Source organism: Neovison vison, chromosome 1 (genome assembly GCF_020171115.1).
Source record: "Neovison vison isolate M4711 chromosome 1, ASM_NN_V1, whole genome shotgun sequence".
Taxonomy (NCBI): domain Eukaryota; kingdom Metazoa; phylum Chordata; class Mammalia; order Carnivora; family Mustelidae; genus Neogale; species Neogale vison.
Window position 1 is genome coordinate 259,559,227 of NC_058091.1, and position 18,257 is coordinate 259,577,483.

General features: G+C 43.3%; 1 protein-coding gene across 16 annotated transcripts in view; it reads right to left on the bottom strand.

Moving 5' to 3' along the window:
- The window catches only part of TENM2 (teneurin transmembrane protein 2), a 1,132,942-nt gene that overhangs the window by 423,983 nt on the left and 690,702 nt on the right, over positions 1-18,257 (bottom strand). For 2 of the 16 annotated variants that reach the window (XM_044229941.1, XM_044229900.1), the window contains exon 1: positions 3,659-4,006. The exons of 9 other annotated variants lie outside the window; for them this stretch is intronic. Coding sequence is in view for 4 of the 7 variants with exons in the window: in XM_044229924.1 (XP_044085859.1) it covers positions 3,038-3,053 (16 nt within the window). In the remaining 3 variants the exon portion in view is untranslated. Of the gene's footprint in view, positions 1-3,037; positions 3,467-3,490; positions 3,555-3,658; positions 4,007-4,428; positions 4,723-18,257 lie in introns of those variants that run through there. 5 more of the 16 variants (XM_044229924.1, XM_044229891.1, XM_044229933.1 and 2 more) reach the window with 5 other exon arrangements.

Genomic DNA, 18,257 nt, shown 5'->3' on the forward strand with positions numbered 1-18,257 from the left:
TATGAAACCTTTCTGGACCTGCTGTCTGAAGACTGACTGCCCTTTCCTCGGCACCCACCTGGTACGGCAGCCTCTCAAAGGCTCTCCTTCCTCAGTCCCTACAGCACCCATGACTACGCTTTACACATTTTTGTTAGCACATCTCCTCCATTAGACAGGTGCTCCTTCAAGATGGGGGTCGTGTCTCATTTGTTTTTCCTTCCAGGGCCTGTCAGACTCCTGGGCACATAGTAGGGGCTCAAAAGAGGCCTCTTGAAGTTAGAGAGAGGTCACAGAGGCAGCAGGGAGGGTGGTGGACAGCTAGTTGTGCCTCTGGGTGGTAGGGACAGCACATGGCATGAGTTTTGTTCAGACCACTTCAGCTGGGGGTGGGGGAGGGGAGCACAAGCTAGGGGTGCCAACCCAAGGCCGTTCAAGGCGAGCTGGATCCCACTGTGATGGATCTTAGCCCTGGACCCGAAGGCCTAAAGTCTAGAGGAAATCCCAGGGAGTGGGTAACAAATAGGAGCCCCAACCAGGGGCTTCCCTGCTCTCCCTACCCCTTCCCCAAAGGAAATAGGGCTCTCTAGAAGTCCCGAACACTCTTTTGCACTCCCATTCCAGAACGCAACCCACACGAGAGTCAAAAAATATTCAACTAAATAAAGTATTGGCTGCTACTTAGGATGGAGTTAAAACAATTTTTTTAAAGGTTAAAAAAGCTGCTTGCTCTTCAGGTCAGTAACTGTCATAACGATTTTTCTCCTGCCATATGCTCCTCTGAATTGCATTAATATGACATCTCTCTGAAGCATCTGGTCTCAGCCACTTCAAGGCACACAAGGAAGCCGCACATTCAGACTGAGTATATAACAACATGGAGAGGTATCTGTGCTCTTGCCATCACAAAACACAATACCATGTTGTGTATCCTACAGCATCCAGAGACGGGGCAGGGGAGAGTTCAAATGAATGGAGGCAGAATTTGGGGAGCTTTTGTTTGCCTGTGTATTATGTGTGTGTGTGTGTGTGTGTGTGTGTACAAATGCATATGTGTGCACATCTACACACGTGTTTTATGAACTGGCAATTCCCTGCATTGCTCAAACATTAGTCTTATTTTCTGTCAGAAAGAGCGAAACATTTTAAGCATCAGATGCAAATTGAGCCCCAGTAACCCCGCAAATATGGACGGAGAGGTGGGGCATATCTATATTTCAGCCCTTGGAAATACAAAAAGGGAAATTTTTCATCATAAGCCAAAGGCAAAGTAGCAGTATCAGCCTCCAGCCACGTTTTCCAGACTAAGAAAAATCCTGGCCAGCCACGCAGATGGCCTCTGCTTATTGGTAATAATCTTTGTCAAACTGATAGATTTACTTGAATTTTTCCTAAGGTCTCACCCCACTTTCTTGAATAGTTATTTAAAAACCCAGATGGGTTTAATAAAGTTGACCACCGAACACGTGGTTTTGACACCTGTTCTTTTCTCGTCCTGAAGATCCTGTGCTTATTTTGTCAGAAGCACAAGAAGTAGAAATGCAATTCCATTTGTGCTGATGCTAAATGTTAATAGATTTGCCTAAATGCCTGCTAATAGTGCCCCTAAAATTAGCTAGACTAGTAGTGCATGCCTAATGTGTTTTTGTTGTTTTACTTGCTTTTTTGCTTCTCCTGCTTTTATCGGGGGTGGGGGGGAAAAACCCTAGAAAAAGGATGGGTTCTCAGCTATGGGTCCAGTGTCATATGTGAATTCTACGGAAAGAACATATAATCTGAAACTATCCCACATTTCTGACATTCTGTCATGAAGGTGACAAATCCTAGTGCTCTAATGTTTCATTAAATTAAACATGAAATGTTTAATGTTTTGTTAAATTAAACATGAAGCCGTGACTTGGCACCCGAGAACCATAGCCTTCTATCAATTCCTCACATTCCTTCAGGTCACTTCTTAGGTTATAAAAACCGAGTTTTGTTTATTAGATGTATTGTATTTCTCTCTGCAGTTAAAACGTACTTCCTTCTAATGCACTTATAAATAAAAACCAACAAGCAATCAGTTTGCAGGGGGGAGGCACTTAAAGTATTTCTCAACTGAGGCTTACAGAAAACTGCTTACACACAACCCCTTAGCTAAACCTCTGCTACAACTTTTTTCAAGGATTTGCAAGCATGACTGAGAAGCTTCCAGAGAGCCAAGTGTTCCAGTTTAATCGGGTCTCAAGCCCATTTCACAGATGTGCCTGCTATTGCCTGAAGAATGAAAGGATTGCTAGAGAACTGTCGAGGGAGAGCTTTCAGACAAAAGACATTTCAATCCCCTTTCCCTTCTGCATGATGGCAGAAACCCGCAGGGAAAACAAGACAGAACCACTCTGATCAGGGATAGAAAGCATTTGCATAAGTAGAGAGGAGGGTGTGGGGCTCTCGTGTCTACTGAACACACATTTTTTTGATGGAGGACTTTAAAATAGCAGGTAAACAAAATCTGGGCACCGTTGGGAAACGATGGAATGAGGCTGAGGGGGAAAAAAAAAAAAAAGTGCTTCCTTTCCACCAGTTTAACCAGATCGCTAAAAGTTTGAGAGTTCTTAGTAATACATTCAGAGGATCATAACACAGACAAAATTTCCAAGTACTATTTGATAAAACACATTTAGATCATACTTTTTTTAAATGCAGAGAAAAGCCAGAACAACTATGTAGCAACTTAAAAGGAAAAAAAAAAAATACACACATTCCATGATGTAAGTATCTGAATATTTTTACATTTTTCTTGTGATCTAAGCGGGTAAACGAGGTGTCCAAATGAGGTCTCCATATTGCCAAGCCAGCAAGAGCGAAAGAACGATCCCGTAAGTGACAAGCTTCACAGACCTTCCCAGTCCAACCAAACTTGTCACCAGTGCTTTCTCCAGGTCCACACATCAACTCCGACCACTGGCCAAAGCTACACAACAGCCCAGGTTTGCTAACAGGTCCTTGCTCAGAACACCCGCTTGAGAACCCCTCTCCCCGCATGTCCCCACCCCGTAGGAAGATAATTGATACTTACCATTCTGAAGCTTCATGTCTGTGAGGCAAACTAAATAAATTAAACGGATCCTGCTTTAATCTTCTTTTCTAGACCCCAAATGCCTTAATCAAAAGGAAAAACAAAAACAAAAAAAAACAAATGTTCCCTGAGGTCCTTCTCTAAACCACCAGAGTATAAGCAAGGAATAGCTGACTTTTTTCTTTTACTGAGTGCCCAGAACCTGTCCCTTACTGAGCAACAGAGAATTATTTCAAACATCCTTCTACTCCCCACCCATCTTTTCATTCACTTATATGGTTGGTGCCCCAGACAGGGCTTGAGTTACACTTTAAATTAAAATCTGGAAGATGCTTCAGTTGGAAATTTGGCTTGGCAGACCTCCTGTAAAAATCCCACGTGAAGACACATTTGTTTCCCTCCTGCAAATGAACTGTGGCGTTTGTGGTCCCCCTTGTTCTCCCCAGTGCATACTTTGCCTTTAAATGAGTTTAAGCTGCAGGACTTCGTTTGGGGTTAGCTGTCCCGCAAAGCTCATTCGGCTCTTACCATTAAGGCAAGAGGCTCTAAAAGGCTAGCAAGATGCTTTTAACAATGTTAGAGGGGCCAGTCATATCTTGTTAGCGACAGCTGCACACTTACCCGGCGCTCAGGGCCTGGACAGAGCTGTCCTAGTCCTTCTGGGATTAAGAAGGCAAAAGGAAATTAACCAATCGTTAGCTGGAGCCGCCCGAGCTGCTCTAGATTCTCTTTCTCCTATAAACCAAGTGAGGCGCCTTCCTCCAAAGTGACTCCTCCATCCGCTTCTGCTGGCATACACAGCCCGCCAAGGCCCTGGCTGCAGTTTCAAAACTGCTACTCAATAAAAAGATTTTAAAGGCTGTGCCGGGAGCCGGGAGCTTCAGATCCCAGTTTGGCTTTTTCTCCATCAGCATTCCTCAGCAAGTCTGCACAAAGCGAGGTACGCTACATTATTTATGTCAGCTCTAGGCTCTGGAAAACACACACTGGCATCCTGATTACTAAGAATCCTCATGGATACAATTAAATCATTCCCACATATATCCCCCCGCCCTTCCCAGATTCAACCTCTTTCAGAGGAAACAGGAGCACTTTGAGGCATGTCCTAACTCATCTATTAGGAGACAAGAGAGCATTGAAATATGGCCACGATGGCCAACGAACCAGGGGGAAAGGACACTTTCTCTGGAGCAGACAGACGACACTCCAGGGAGGAAAGTTCAGAGAATAGTTCAGGGAATGCCCGGCAAGTGGCTACCCTGGGTCAGGAGCGCCGATATAGAAATAGCCAAGTTGAAGCACTACGAAAAAACCGTTTTGATGAATTCATGGAAGATTGATTTAGAATGGGCTGTTAAGGGAAGTAAGGCGCATTTGGCAACATGACTAACCTTCCAAGCTAGATGCAGAGCAATCACGCTCACCCAACAAAGGCTCCTTGGTGCCCCATCCAAGTCACAGCATTAGATGGCAAGACCACTGATTTCGCCAAGTAGAGCAATGACTCTGTCCCCGAGTCTCTGCTTCAGCAAAACGAACAATTCTCCAAGTCGCAGTCCACCACTTCCCTTCTTGCCCGTAGCTCGACAACACATTATGAGCCGGGCATGTTAGGCACAGGAAGAAAGAACAGTATGTCGGCACAGAAAAAGAAGGATGAGGACAGAAGCTTCCTCCTCTGTAGGAGTTGTGAGAAGGCTAGGCATTTCCCCTGGTGTCTAGCTAGAAAGTCCCTGCTTGGCAGGCAGAGGTGACTTCACTTTGCGAAAGCCCCAGGCACTGCTTAATGAAACAACCTTTGGCAGGACCTCACAGTTAAGTCAGTTTATCTAGGCAAGAAGTCAGCTTGGGCAAAGTCAGTTGTCCCATCCAGGAACACAAGGAGAAAAGAGCAACCTGCTTCTCTCCAAAGGCTTCCCTTGAATATGCATTTCTGTGTTTGCCAAGTTTTTATTTTTTTAAGTGACTGTCATATCTAATGACTTAGTCCATTCCCATTCAGATATCTTGGATGGAAAATTGGTGTCTGAGATGGAAACTATGGTAGAGAACACAGTGTAGGTCAGTAGAATAGAGCCCAAGGGGGTTGCAAACCCACTCTTTTTTTTTTTTTTTAAAGATTATTTATTTATTTATTTGACAGACAGAGATCACAAGTAGGCAGAGCAGCAGGCAGAGAGAGAAGGGGAAGCAGGCTCCCTGCTGAGCAGAGAGCCCGATGCAAAGCTCAATCCCAGGATCCTGGGATCATGTCCTGAGCTGAAGGCAGAGACTTTAACCCACTGAGCCACCCAGGTGCCCCAAACCCACTCTTTGATACATACCATTGCAAAGCAATGGGGAATTTGCTGTGGTGTGTGAAGAAGCAGAACATTCCTTGATAATAAACAGATGAGAGGTAGCATGATAACACACACACACACACAGAGTCACACGCTACACAATCATACAACCCAGGTGCCCAAAGATCTGATGCATGGAAAAGTAAATACAAGTTGCCCTGTCAGATGATTTCAAAGTTGTAATATTGGCTCCTCATATCCAAATCGCTGGGTCGTCCAGTCCACTGACCCTTCAGGAGGCCGTGGCCACAGGAGGGCACAACTATGCTCTCAACTTGAGGTGGTTCCTCTTATTCTTGCCACTAAGGAGTCTAATACACACTGTAATTTTTTTTCCTGGAAAGGATTCAGAAGCAACTAACTAAAGTGACAATGGAGATGGATTCCTTGGGGGGAAGGTTATTCCAGAATATCATTTATTCCTCCAATAACTAAGCCATAATCAACTTAGAGGCTGACTGAAGACTAGAAGTCTTAGTGAGGGGCCCCTGGGGGCCCTCTTTTTAGAACTACAAGATGGGAAAGGCCTTAGGTTCTGTCCATCATCTCCTCACCTGTGACCTTGGACAAGCTGTTCATGCTCCCTGAGCCCCAATTTTCTTATCTGTAAACTATGCGTAATGAAACTCACTTCCAGAATTTTGAGGACTCAGTCAGAAATAAAAGGTATTTAACTCAGTGCCTGACATCTTGTGAGCTCATAATAAACCTTGGTTATTATGAATTTTCAAAAGAATATCAATCAAAAGGCACAAAACTTACACTGGCTGGTTCACAGATGCCTGAGCCCCATCTCTAAGTACTCCCCGAGCACACAGATCATTACTAACAATCTGTGTGCAAAATGCTGCAGTTATGGTTATCATTTACCTTCGATAAACTTGTTTACAGTAGTTGCCTCATGACAGAGGTCAATAAAAACTCGAGTATAAAAACAGAGTGTTAAGGGGGAATTTGTTTTTCTAAAGGGAATTCCAACATTTTAATAAAAAGCAACTGAACACAATAAGGGGCGTCTGGGTAGCTCAGTGGGTTAAGCCTCAGCCTTTGGCTCAGGTCATGATTTCAGGGTCCTGGGATTGAGTCCCGCATCGGGCTCTCTGCTCAGTAGGAAGCCTGCTTCTTGTCTCTCTCTACCTACTTGTGCTCTCTGTCTGTCAAATAAATAAATAAAATCTTAAAAAAAAAAAAAAAGCAACTGAACACCTTTCTGCTGATTAAATCGTAAACTAAACCTATTTCAGAATTTTGATAGCCAGAAAGGGCTGGCTGTACTTGAGATGGGGTGGGGTGGGATGCGGGGTAAGAGGCTTGAAGTCCCAACCTCCAGAATCCCCCATCTACTATACCCCCCTTTCCCGAGCTATAAGCAACAGAGGTTGAGAGCCTCAATCTAATAGAAAATTGGCATCTTAATGAAAAAGGACAAGGGGGACTAGAGAGATGAAGGGACTCACTCCATTTCATGTCACCCAGCACAGCTTTCATGGAATGCAGAGGTCTGACTACCTTTCAAATGCTCCTTCATCACCACACAAGGCTAATCATAAAACCAGTGGAACTCACAGCTAGTTTCTTCATCACCTTCCAATCCAGTCTCTTTGCTTTAATAAAGTGCTTATGGGACCAACACCTCATGATGAGCTTAGTGGGGTTTTTTTCTGGTTTTTTGTTTTTTTGTTTTTCCAGAAAGGGATTATTTTAAATTTTGATTTTAAGTTTTTCAATAAATGAAGTTCTATAGTTTTTGCTAAGCCATTTTACCATCTATGGGTTTTGCTAGAAGTTTCTAAATCTTCCAAATGAGAAAACTGTATTGCAAACTTCATAATTTATAAAGGCTGCATATGTTATTAATATCTTTGAAAAATACAGAGTTTTGCCCACAAATCTCTTCTCTAATGATAGAGTTAGCAAATAACTACGTCTTAGTTCTATATAAACAATCACAACACTGTCTTGAACATGCAGTTATTTTTAAGTACGAATCACTTCTTCTTGCTTACGTAAACAAGGCCTCCCCAAATGATAAGTCTTCAAAATAAATAGGGTCTACCACTTTTCACGGCTGAGGAATACCCACGCACATTGTGACAACATCTGATGGACAGCTGGACCGCATGGACATCAAGGCCCTTTCTCAGCGTTTCAAGCAACGCCATCTTTTTCTTTCTTTCTTTTTTTGTCAAACCACTTGAACAAAAAGGCGGTATGTTGCATCATTTGCTGAAGCTCTTTCTCCAGTTGAAACATGAATTATGAGTCCTTCTGAAACACATCAGCCAAATCAAGTTGTAACATGGCCTGGCTTTATTCACTGCGCAGATCACCACAGCTAATCGCTTTCTGATGCAAGTCATGCTTTTGCTTCATTAAGTTAACATTTCCCTTATTTTCTCCCCTCCATGTTATGTACCAAATTAGCCAGCACTGACTGGAAAATTTCCTCTCCTACAAGGTATACTTCATCCAAGGGGAATTCTGACTTTATTGGGCCCTTTGTACTTTTATAATAGGGGAGGTTAGAATGCTAGTCTTAGGACACAGGCTTTTCTCTGTTTCTGTAAATAATATAAGGCACTCTTGGTCATCTTTAAATTCTGTCTTTGTTTCTTTTCCCCTCTGTGGAAGCTCAAACCCAATACCTAATGATGAATATCCCTAAATATGTACTGTTCAGCCTACCTAAGAGGCCTACGTGAGTCTTGTTGGCAGAATTGAGAAACTATCATGGCATCCAGAACAATACAAGGAATTGCCTGAGGCACTGACTTCCTGTTTCCATAGAACAGACCAATTGTTTAAGGCTATCTTCAGATTGGTGGTGTAAGAAGTTAAAGTGGCAGAGAAGATTCGGAAACTGTATGATCCCTATGTGAGTAAATTTCTTAAATGAAGCAAAAGGGAAGCAGTCATCTTATTCTTTGAGGTTACAGCTAAGCTCTTTAGGGAGAGGGCAGATAACGTTCTGCTGTGTACAGAGACTGAATGAGAAAGTTGGTTGATCCCACAACATTCCAAGTCTATGCATGGGCAAGAAGGCAAAAGGCTTCTGGTATAGAGCCCAAAGAGGGAGGACTGGGAGGGGATAAAATGTGGGCCCTTTTCCCTGAGTCATGCCCTCTTCCCTGCTCTGGAAGGAGAACCCGTATATAACCTTTCCTGGGATCATTTATGATGGTGTTGCTCTGTTGTCTTTTTCCGGATGGAGCCACTTGTGAAGGCAAGGTTTCCCTAGTGTTTTAGCAACCACTGTCCAACCCAGCTCTCTCTTCCGAACACTGCGTGTTCAAAAGCAAAACTAAAATAAATTGCTTTTACCCTAGTGTAGATTCAAAGTGTTTTAATGGGACTGACACGGTCATTTAGTCCCAAACCCTTACAATATAGGTTAGAAAAAAGATGGAGGAGAATACGTATTTTCCTCATGTCATTAGGACTATACAATAGACACTGTGTTGCTAGGACTATGGATCTGGAAAGACAACCCTGGCACATATATTCCTTTTTTTAAATATGGATTTATTATTTTCTCTTCATTCTCTTTCTCCTATACCACTCCCCCCCCCCCCACTCTCCCACCCTTTGCCATAACCGAAAAAAGATCATGGTCAATGTTTTCTTATTCTGTGATTTCCTGTTGCCAGGGACGAAGTTTAAATCTGGACACCGTTCTAAAGAAGGCTTTGTAGGATTTTCAAATGCCCATTGTGAACAACACCAACAGCTCCACGAAGAGTCATTCCCCCAAAGTGTTCACAGCTGGACAGTGGCCTCTTATTTGGACTTGTGAATGCAATCCAACCTCTTCATCAGATGGAACTGGATTTGGATCTCCTTGCTGTTGTAAGTCACTAACTTTAGCTCTCCCATAAATACACCAGGGAGAATAATGGTACCTGATTCCCCGAGCTCTTCGGAAGGTTAATGTGCCGTGGCTGGCTGATACTAAAGACTCAGTGGCTAGGCACTACTGTCGTCATTTTTCTATCATGAGCTCAGACACATCCTGAGACAGTTACGAATTCTCTCCTTGCACCTGTGAACCCAGGGCAGAGCCTACCCATTTGGAGGACTCCCTCTCTGAATAGCCTGTCTCCTGAGTGACCTGTAATATCCTGTCTTACATCATTTCATCATGAGGAGGGTTGATATGACACATCCGATGGAGGCACCATGCGCATGCAATTTTCTGCTTAAAACCACTAGGAAAACAGGACTTCTGATAAAGGGAATTGTGATTCAAATCCCGGTGAGCCACAGGGAATCAGTTATAGTCTGTCTCAGCCTGGGGATGTAGGCTCATCGATCCACGCTCATCACCACTGGCCAGGGAAGGGCAGCACTGGTCCTGACTCTCCCATTAATTAGATAGGTGGGGAGTTTCCCTAGATCAGCATTTCCCAAGTGGGAGTCATTTTCCTATTGCCTTCCAGACTTGTGCTCCATGCAGTCCTTCCCTGAAACGACGGCAGCCACCATTCTATCTGACCCTCAGCTCTCGATTCATTTAGTAAGTCTGTTTAAAGAAAAATACTGTTTCCAACTTCACCTCATTCTAGCTAATAATATCTGTGAAATTGCAGCTTAGAAGTGCTAGCTATCTATAACCACAACCGTGTGTGTGTGTATCCCTACGCACACACGCACAATTTCTCATATGTAGTACAATTAATAGATCAATATCGCATTTTCAAAGAGGTGCCCCTTTGGGATGTCTTGCATATTTGTACCACCCTTACCGGTCCCCACGTGACACTCAAACGTGTGTTTGGAAATAACGTCTGGGATGAAATGTGATTCTTTTCCTTTTGAACCAGCCGAGTGTCTACTTTGTGCCCTTTTCTCTTCAGAATGCAGTGCCTCAGAGTGAAATGTCACCAGGAAAAGAAATGCTCTAAAAATGAAGTTTGATTATGTCCTATAGCACAGATAGAAAACTCAGAGAAGAGCCCACATGCTACTTTTCATCCTGGGAACTGATGCTTGAATGTGTTAAAATGCTATTTGTTTTCCGACAGGCTACTTGGGCTTGGCACCATGTAAATCCAAAGTGTTTGTGGAGGTTCCCTTGGGGACCAAGGGAAAATCATCGGTATAGATCAAATGTGTATTAGCTGCATTAGCAATTGGTCCCTGGGGACCCAATAAAGACCTTTTTAGACAGATTTCACTGCAGAGTTTTTAAAGGGCTTTCACTGAACTAGCCTTGGGTATCGTGGGTTTGGGGCTTCCTTCCCATCCTCAGTGTCAGAAGAGAAAAATGGAGAATAAGAAGCGAAGCTGAGAAGCGCTTCCTTCATTGTAGGCGAACCTCGCTACCACAGCCGTGCTCCTTTCCCCCATCAATATTTCATGGTCTCGGCGTCCTAAGAAAATGTATCTGTAGCCTTCTTGCATTGTAATGTGTAGCATGGTGGAAATATTATTACAGCACAGGTTCAAGAATTTAAAAATTCATCACCTTCTCAATTTAGAAAGCTGATATGTGGTTAGAACTTAGGAAGGCTCTGCAGGCCTGAAATGACCAAGGGGGCCAGAGCCCTGCTCCTGAGAAATCTATGGGGCAGGGGCAGGGGGGGGGGTGGTGGCAGACAGAGGAGGGGGTGGCTTCCACTGCCGCTGCTCAGGCTGCAGCCTCAGCCAGAGAGATAGAGGCTGACGACCCACTGAAGGTTCGTCTTGTGCCATGGCACTGTTTGGAAGAGTAGAGAGGGAAAATGGTGCCCCAGTTGGAAGCTCAGCAGCAAGATGCAAGTTGGGAACAAGTGGGTGTTCTCCCTGCTCTTTGACCACCCTTTCCACTGCAGCAGTGCTTCCCAGGGCTTTGCTCAGTTGCACATGTGTGTTTGCACGGTCTGTTACCGTACAACTGGTCACCTCTCTAGTAAAGCACTTCTCAGAAACCTGGACAATTACATAATAGCCCTCCATCCACTGAAGGCCTTCCAAGTCATTCAGCTAGGTTGGGTGGACTCCTTTCCTTCCACGACAGGACATATTTCAGAGACATTGTCTTACAACGTCAGCCTCATTCCCACTAGCTGGGATGCTCCCTGCGCTCTCCAGGACACAGTGTCCAGCCCCTGCTCATGAAAAAATGGGAGCCACTAGCCATAGCAAGGGTGGCAAGGAAACTTGCCTGCTTGCCAGGACAGGAAGCAAACTTTGTAATTCCAGCACCTGGTTTATAGAAACACAGAGGAGTTTAACCTGCAGCAAAAAGGTTAGGGAAGAAATGAGTGTCACTTTCTAAACTGACACGTATTAGCTCATCATCTCATCCCCGATGGCCTACCTTTCTTGCAGTGGTAAATCTTGGGGACATCATCACCAGGCTGTGCGCCCACCTAGACACCTCAGTGTGGCTCACATATTACAGCTGCCTCTCTGCCTCCACCCCCCCACCACCACCACCTTTGTCCTTTGCCCTGTCAGTCAGTCAGTCATGCTACTGGCCATCAAAGATAGACATCTCTCAGCATGATGGTTTTCTGTGACCTGTAAGTATGAGACACAGATGGCCTCCCACACAGCCCAGTAGAAAGGCAGGTGGAAGTTAATGTGATTTCCAGCCAACTGTCCAAGGGGTGTCATTCCCACAGATAGTCAGTCAGTGCTATACACTCAGGCTGCTGCTTGAAGAAGGCGGTGCTTTCTAAGAATCAGATTTGATACAGAAGTATTATGTTTTCATGGGCAGGATTCACCAATAAATAAAGATCTTGATTCTTTTCATTTTTAATCAACAAATGGAATGTCCGGGTGTCTGATCCCTGAGCGCTCCAAACAAGTGCCTCAGGCGGGGGAAGAGGTGTCAAGGGACAGCCCCAGAGCCAACCTGCATGCTCTTACTTCAAGAGGGACAGGAGCGAGTCCGGATCTTAGGGTGATTTTCTAATATAGAAATCTGAACATCATCCCTACTTACAAATTCTCTACTGGTTCCATCACTTATAGGACAAAGCCTTCATTCAGTTCTAGTGTCTTCAGCTCTTTTCCCACCACCTGCCTCTCGTTTTATGCTGCAGAAGGAATACCCTATTTCTTGGATGATATCTTATGGTGCATACTTTAGGCCTTTTCTCTATTTAGCAAGGGTTTTCTTTCATTCCTGTATTTCTGCAGAATAGCATATAATTCCTATACTTCCTTCAAATCCGATTCAGACACCATCTTTCAGGGGATTTTCATGTCCTTTGTGCTCCAGGTCTCATGGTCTAACCTTGACTTAACGAGTTGTCCCCTGTAAAGCACTTAGAACTGTGAATGGCACATAGTAGGTTTAAGAAGTCTTAAGTTTTTTTAATTTTAAGAAGTTATTAGCATTGTCCTATCATTATATTTACTGTCATATATTCCTAGTATTTGCTCACCTGCCCCCCCCGCTGAGGATGCTCCTGTCAATGACTTTATTGAACAATTAGTGTCAAGCTAATGTCTGGCACATAGCAGGTCTCAGGTAGGATGTGCTGAGCTGAAATGGATTAAAGTAGTTTGGGAATCCCATGAGGTGCTTGGTTCCTTATTGTAGTGAGCCTTTATGCAAGGATTTGTGGTCAGGCTCTTCCCAATTTTGTTTGTAGGAGAATAGGTCTTGTGCTTTCCTTTAATTCTGTTTGGGCATACTACTGTCCAGTTGTATTACCTACTGGGCCAGTACCCAGAAGCCACATGTCTTTAGAGCAAAAGCAGCAGATGCCAGACAAGAGCTTGCTCTCCCCCTTCTATTCCTCTAATCAAGCTATGTGTTACCCTGCCTTTCTTTAATTTGATTTGAGAAGAGCCTTATAGCACAGTAGAAGCAAAGAATGAAGCTATTTCTTCAAGGAGCTGCTCACTTAAATGGCAATTTTTTGTTGTCCATCACAGCAAGTGAGGCCCCTGACTGTGGCCAATTGTTGCACTTGGATCCAAGCACAAAATTGGAAGATTTCTATTTTTCTTAATTTTTTTGTAGGCACAAGTCAGCCCTTCCTGATTTAATTAGAGTTTTGTTTTGTTTTGTTTTGCTTTTGGTCTATCTTCCTGACCTTCCACTTGATTATGTGGTGAAGTCTTCGTGTAGAGCAATAATCCTGTAAGCTTGACATCAACCCTCACAGCTATGAAAATGACAAAGCTGTCAAAATCTCAGCCTTACAACTTCAGACAGGGTCAGCTCAGAAATGTAATGGTTGGGAAACTCAAGGACCAGGGTCCGCTAAGAGAAAAAAAGAAAAAAAAAAAATGAAGAGTCAAATAAAGGGTCCCAAACAATGACAATGGAAAGCTTTAAATTTCAGATTCTGCAGGAAAATTTTGCCTTTCTGTGTGTGCCATTAACATCGCGATTTAGTAATTTCGGTGGGAGATGCCATCTCCTTGGAGTCAGAGAAAATGAGAAAGTCTTTTTTTTTCCTCCCACAGTATGCAAACAGAAGCTTAGAAACATGTTTGCATTTGGATTCGATGATCTAAACCAACAAAGTTCAACCTTTTCACTAGGAGCTGTGAGCTGTTTGACAAGACCTACTTTTTATCAGGCAGGTTCAAAGTCTACACACTGCAGAGGCTTCCTTAATAAGAGGGGCTAATAAGATTATTTCCTTAAAGATCTAACTTTGGCACCCATCCTCCTACCATACAGTAGAGTAGAGTCATTCTCTAAATTGCTTACCTTCAAAAGAAAAGCTCTGTTGTCTGGAGCTGGGCCCCAGCATGGTGTACCAAGTTGCTATTAGTAGGATTCTCATTTGGAATTGAAGTGGCTATTATTTTTGTTTTGTGCTCTTTTTTCTGTGATTTTTTTCCGCCACAATATTTTTCCATCATCAAAAAATTAACTTCCCAAATTAAATACAAAGATTTCATTTCAACAGGTTGAGTCAGAATTGCTGATTATTCACCTGTCCCCAAATCACTCCAAACACCTTGCCTTTCCTCGGGGACATACTTAGTCAGCTACATAAGAAACGAAATGTATAAACATAGGCACATTCCTGGGCAAGCAGGCTTTAATGTAAGGATTGAGAAATACACAGACATATATGTATATATGCACATATATATGTATACACACACAGAGACACACACACACAGACACACACACATATATGTAAAAGCAAAGGGCTCTTTTCAAAAAAAATTTTCCAAGCTTCTATTTTGACCCATTTGGGATCACAACATAAGATCTTCTGTTGAATGGGGAGGTTTGAGAAAGAAAGATCATGTGATCATCAAATTGAATTCCCTCTAACTTCCTGCCTCCCGCCTTCCTGTATCATGGCTTATGTGATCTGCTGAAATAATGAGACATTTTCACTCTCCCATCCATGCGTGGGATGATGTACAGCCATTTCAAACTGGCCGTGTTTAAAGAAATGTAATTTAAAAATGGGGACCATTCGAACAGGGCACTGTATTTCTCAAAGGTGAAACAGTGATCAGTGTATGACATTAAATGATCTAAAAGAGCCATAAAAGAGAATTTTCTCCTCATCAAACTGGAAATCAACTCTCTTCTCAGGAGAGGGAAGATTGAAGCCATCTGTAGGTTTTAGTCTTTCTTGGCCTTGACTACTGAATCTAGAGCGTGTATAGCTCTGTGTCTCAATGCCTGAACTCCAGGAGGATACCGCATCTCACCAACTCCAGGATGTACATTTCCTTGTTCATTTTAACATTTATGAAATAGGAATTCCTCTTGGAACTGACGGCATGTTAGAGTGTCATTGGCAAAGGTTTTTCCTCTCTTATTCTTACATAAAGTAGCAGTGAGTTATTTTGCAAGTGAATGCATTTTAGGATTGATAAAATATTGTCATAGATACTTAATACATCTTGCTTAGAGAAGTCACTGAAAGGAGCACCCCCTATTGGGACTCAATACTTAAGGGAACAAATATTTAACAACAAAGAAAACCTCAAATCTTTGCATCACTGACTGAGATAGAATTAAAAACAAAACAAAACAGAACAAAAAAACCTTACGTAGACATATTAAAAACCAAACCAAACAACACAAAGCAACAGCGTCTAAAAAGCAGGAGGAAAAAAAAAAGACTAGGGGACTCTCTCTGACCCAAAATGTGACAGTGGAAGGAAAAGAAGTGACATTTGCTATGCCAGACACTTCCTCTATTTCTTTCAGATGTTCCCTGGAGCAGAGGTTCCTCACAGATGGGGAAATTGAACCATACAGAGGCTAAGACACCTGCTCGAGAACCAACACTTAGTGAACGTAAAGTCAGACTCAAACCCAGACCTGGCCAACCCAGGTTTTGCCCTACAAGCTGCTGACTCTCAGAAGCAGTTCTTCTGACTGGTGATTGGGTCATACCGGAAGCTAGTGTTCAGAAGTAGAGTTTGTGTTGTTTTAACACTTTGGGACAGTAGTTTCCCAAAGTGCTGCTCATGGAAATCCTCAGGGATCCTTACAAAAACACAGATTACTGGATCCCTTTTCCAGCCATTCTGATTTCCCTTGTGTCAGGCGTGACCTGGGCATTAGAATTTTTAAAGGTTCCCCAGAAGATTCCAACATTGACAAGCTTGGGAACCACAGCACTAGGGCGTTTTCATATTGCTCCAGGGAAATGAGACAGACTACTCATTCCTGGTGGGAGAACGCAGGAGCAATCACTACAGAGCCTCCTCAGCGACACGTTGCTAGTCAGCCTCTTTCTTAAGTCCCACGTGTCATATTTTAAGAGGCTCCGTCTCTTTAAAAAACTACATTTACTAAGTCACCTTCAGTTCATTTTCCCATGGACTTGCTAATGACTTCCACTTAAATCAAAATAAAAGGAACTGGGTGTTTTATTTACTGTGTGGAGTCCTTTTATAACCGAACACAGACTTTCATCCTTTTATTTACTTTTAAAAAGAGCTTGATCAATGTCCAACATTCTTGGAAGACCAACACTCCTCCTCCCTCCTTTACGCAGTGGGCCTGCTGAATAGTCCTGCCCCCAGGTCAAGCCAGGAGGCATATTTCCTCTCCGTGCCAGAATGATTGGTTTAGGGATGGACCCAGGACCACACTGGAGGCCAGGGCTGTTTTTGGAAAAGTTGGGGAATTGTGTAGTACAAAAAGAAGTCTGTCCGGCCTTTGCCCTGGCTCCGGAGGGGTAATCTCTAAGTCCTGGGAATCCTCTGCCTTATTAGCATCTCTGTTCACCTGGCAGCATTGGGCTATAATGGATAGTCTAAAAACGTGATTTATGGTGGGAACGCTGAACGGTGTGGATCAGGTTGACCTCTGGAGAGACTAGAAACTAAAGATCAGCTACATGGATGGTCAACTGTGTCTCTGTGACTGAGTCCCTTTAAAAACTCTGGACACCAGGACTTGGGAGAGGTTTTCCTGGCTGGCACGCTGTGTGTATTGTCACACACTGTTGCTAGGAAAAGTCAGTTCTGTCCATGACTGTATTGAAGGAGCCCAACTAGACACTCTGCTACTTGAATTTTTCTAGACTCTGTTCCATAAGTCTCTTCCCATAACTCTAGTCTTTATCCTTCTACTGTAATAAACCATAACTATCAGTTTAGTATCTTTCAGTGAGTTCTGTGAGTCCTTTTGGCAAATTATCAAAACTGATGGTGATCCTGGGGTCCCTTGAACTTGGCAATGGGTGTCAGAAGTGCGGGTGGTCTCATGGACTTTGCTGATTCGGCAGGAAGTGAATCTTCTTTTCCATGGGAAATTGATCTTCAGATCATATAAGCTGGAGTTGATGGGGGTCGATCTTGATCACCACAGAAAAAGCCCACAGGGAAAAGAAGGGTCCTGGGATATGGTGTGAGCCTCAGAAATCCAACTATCCCAGAGCTACCCCTGGACTTAGTTTCAGTTCTACGAACAAAATACTTCTTTTTGTCTCAGACTCAGTCTTAGTGGAGAGGTTCACGTGTGTCATTTACTACTCTACTCCATTGGGTTCTCAATAAGGATCCACTGAAGAGTGTGGTACATGAAGAGCTTAGTATAACACCTGCAACGTAGTGCTTTGAAAAATGCTAGCCCGTTCATAATGATCATTACTGTCATTTTTATTTTTGCTATTTTCCTATCGAAAAACAATTTTAGGAGCTCAAGGAGACTGAAGTTAGGCAACGATGTGCTGGCTGTGAGTGGGTCCTACCTGTCTCGCCAGCCCTCTCACAGCCTGAGCAAGACTCCTCCCGCTCACTCAATTGCCTGCACCTGCCCTTCTTAACACCAGAGTTTCAGATACATTTGGGAGCACACTTAGGACTGTCTGTGATAAAATATGCATATTTCCTGAAACCCAAAGTATTCTCACTGAATGTAATAAGTGGAAAGTTATTTTACAGGAAATGAAAATCTAAGATTAATACTCTCTGATGCCATCTAGTCCCCTCAGGACAATTATTCATTGTACTACAGCAAAATAAACTTGCAAAATGTGGGAATTGGTTTTCTCCTTGGGTTTCTAGGAGAAGTGAACCCGTGAAAGTACTCAGGTCGGTTCCTGGATGCTACCCCCAACACCTCACCTCACTAAAGAGGCATCAGGCTTCTCAGAACACAAGACTTCAAGAGGCTTCATGGCCATCTCCCTAGAGCTGGGCAAAGGCATAGGAGAAGACAGAGATTCAAAGCTAATCAATCAATCAATCAATCAAATTTTATTGATTGCTCTTTACTCTTTACTAGCATTGTGGGAGATAAGTTGCATTATCACTGACCTCAGGAAACTTACAGCACTCATCCATTCCCTCCTTTGGTTAACAAATAGCTACTGAACTTTATTCCAAGCACCCAGCCAGATATTAGGAAATAAAAGTCCCTTACAGAGCTATAGTTTTAAAGACTAGCAAATCCCAAATATGGTCCATTCCAAGAATCCCAGGAAAGCCTTATAAAAATT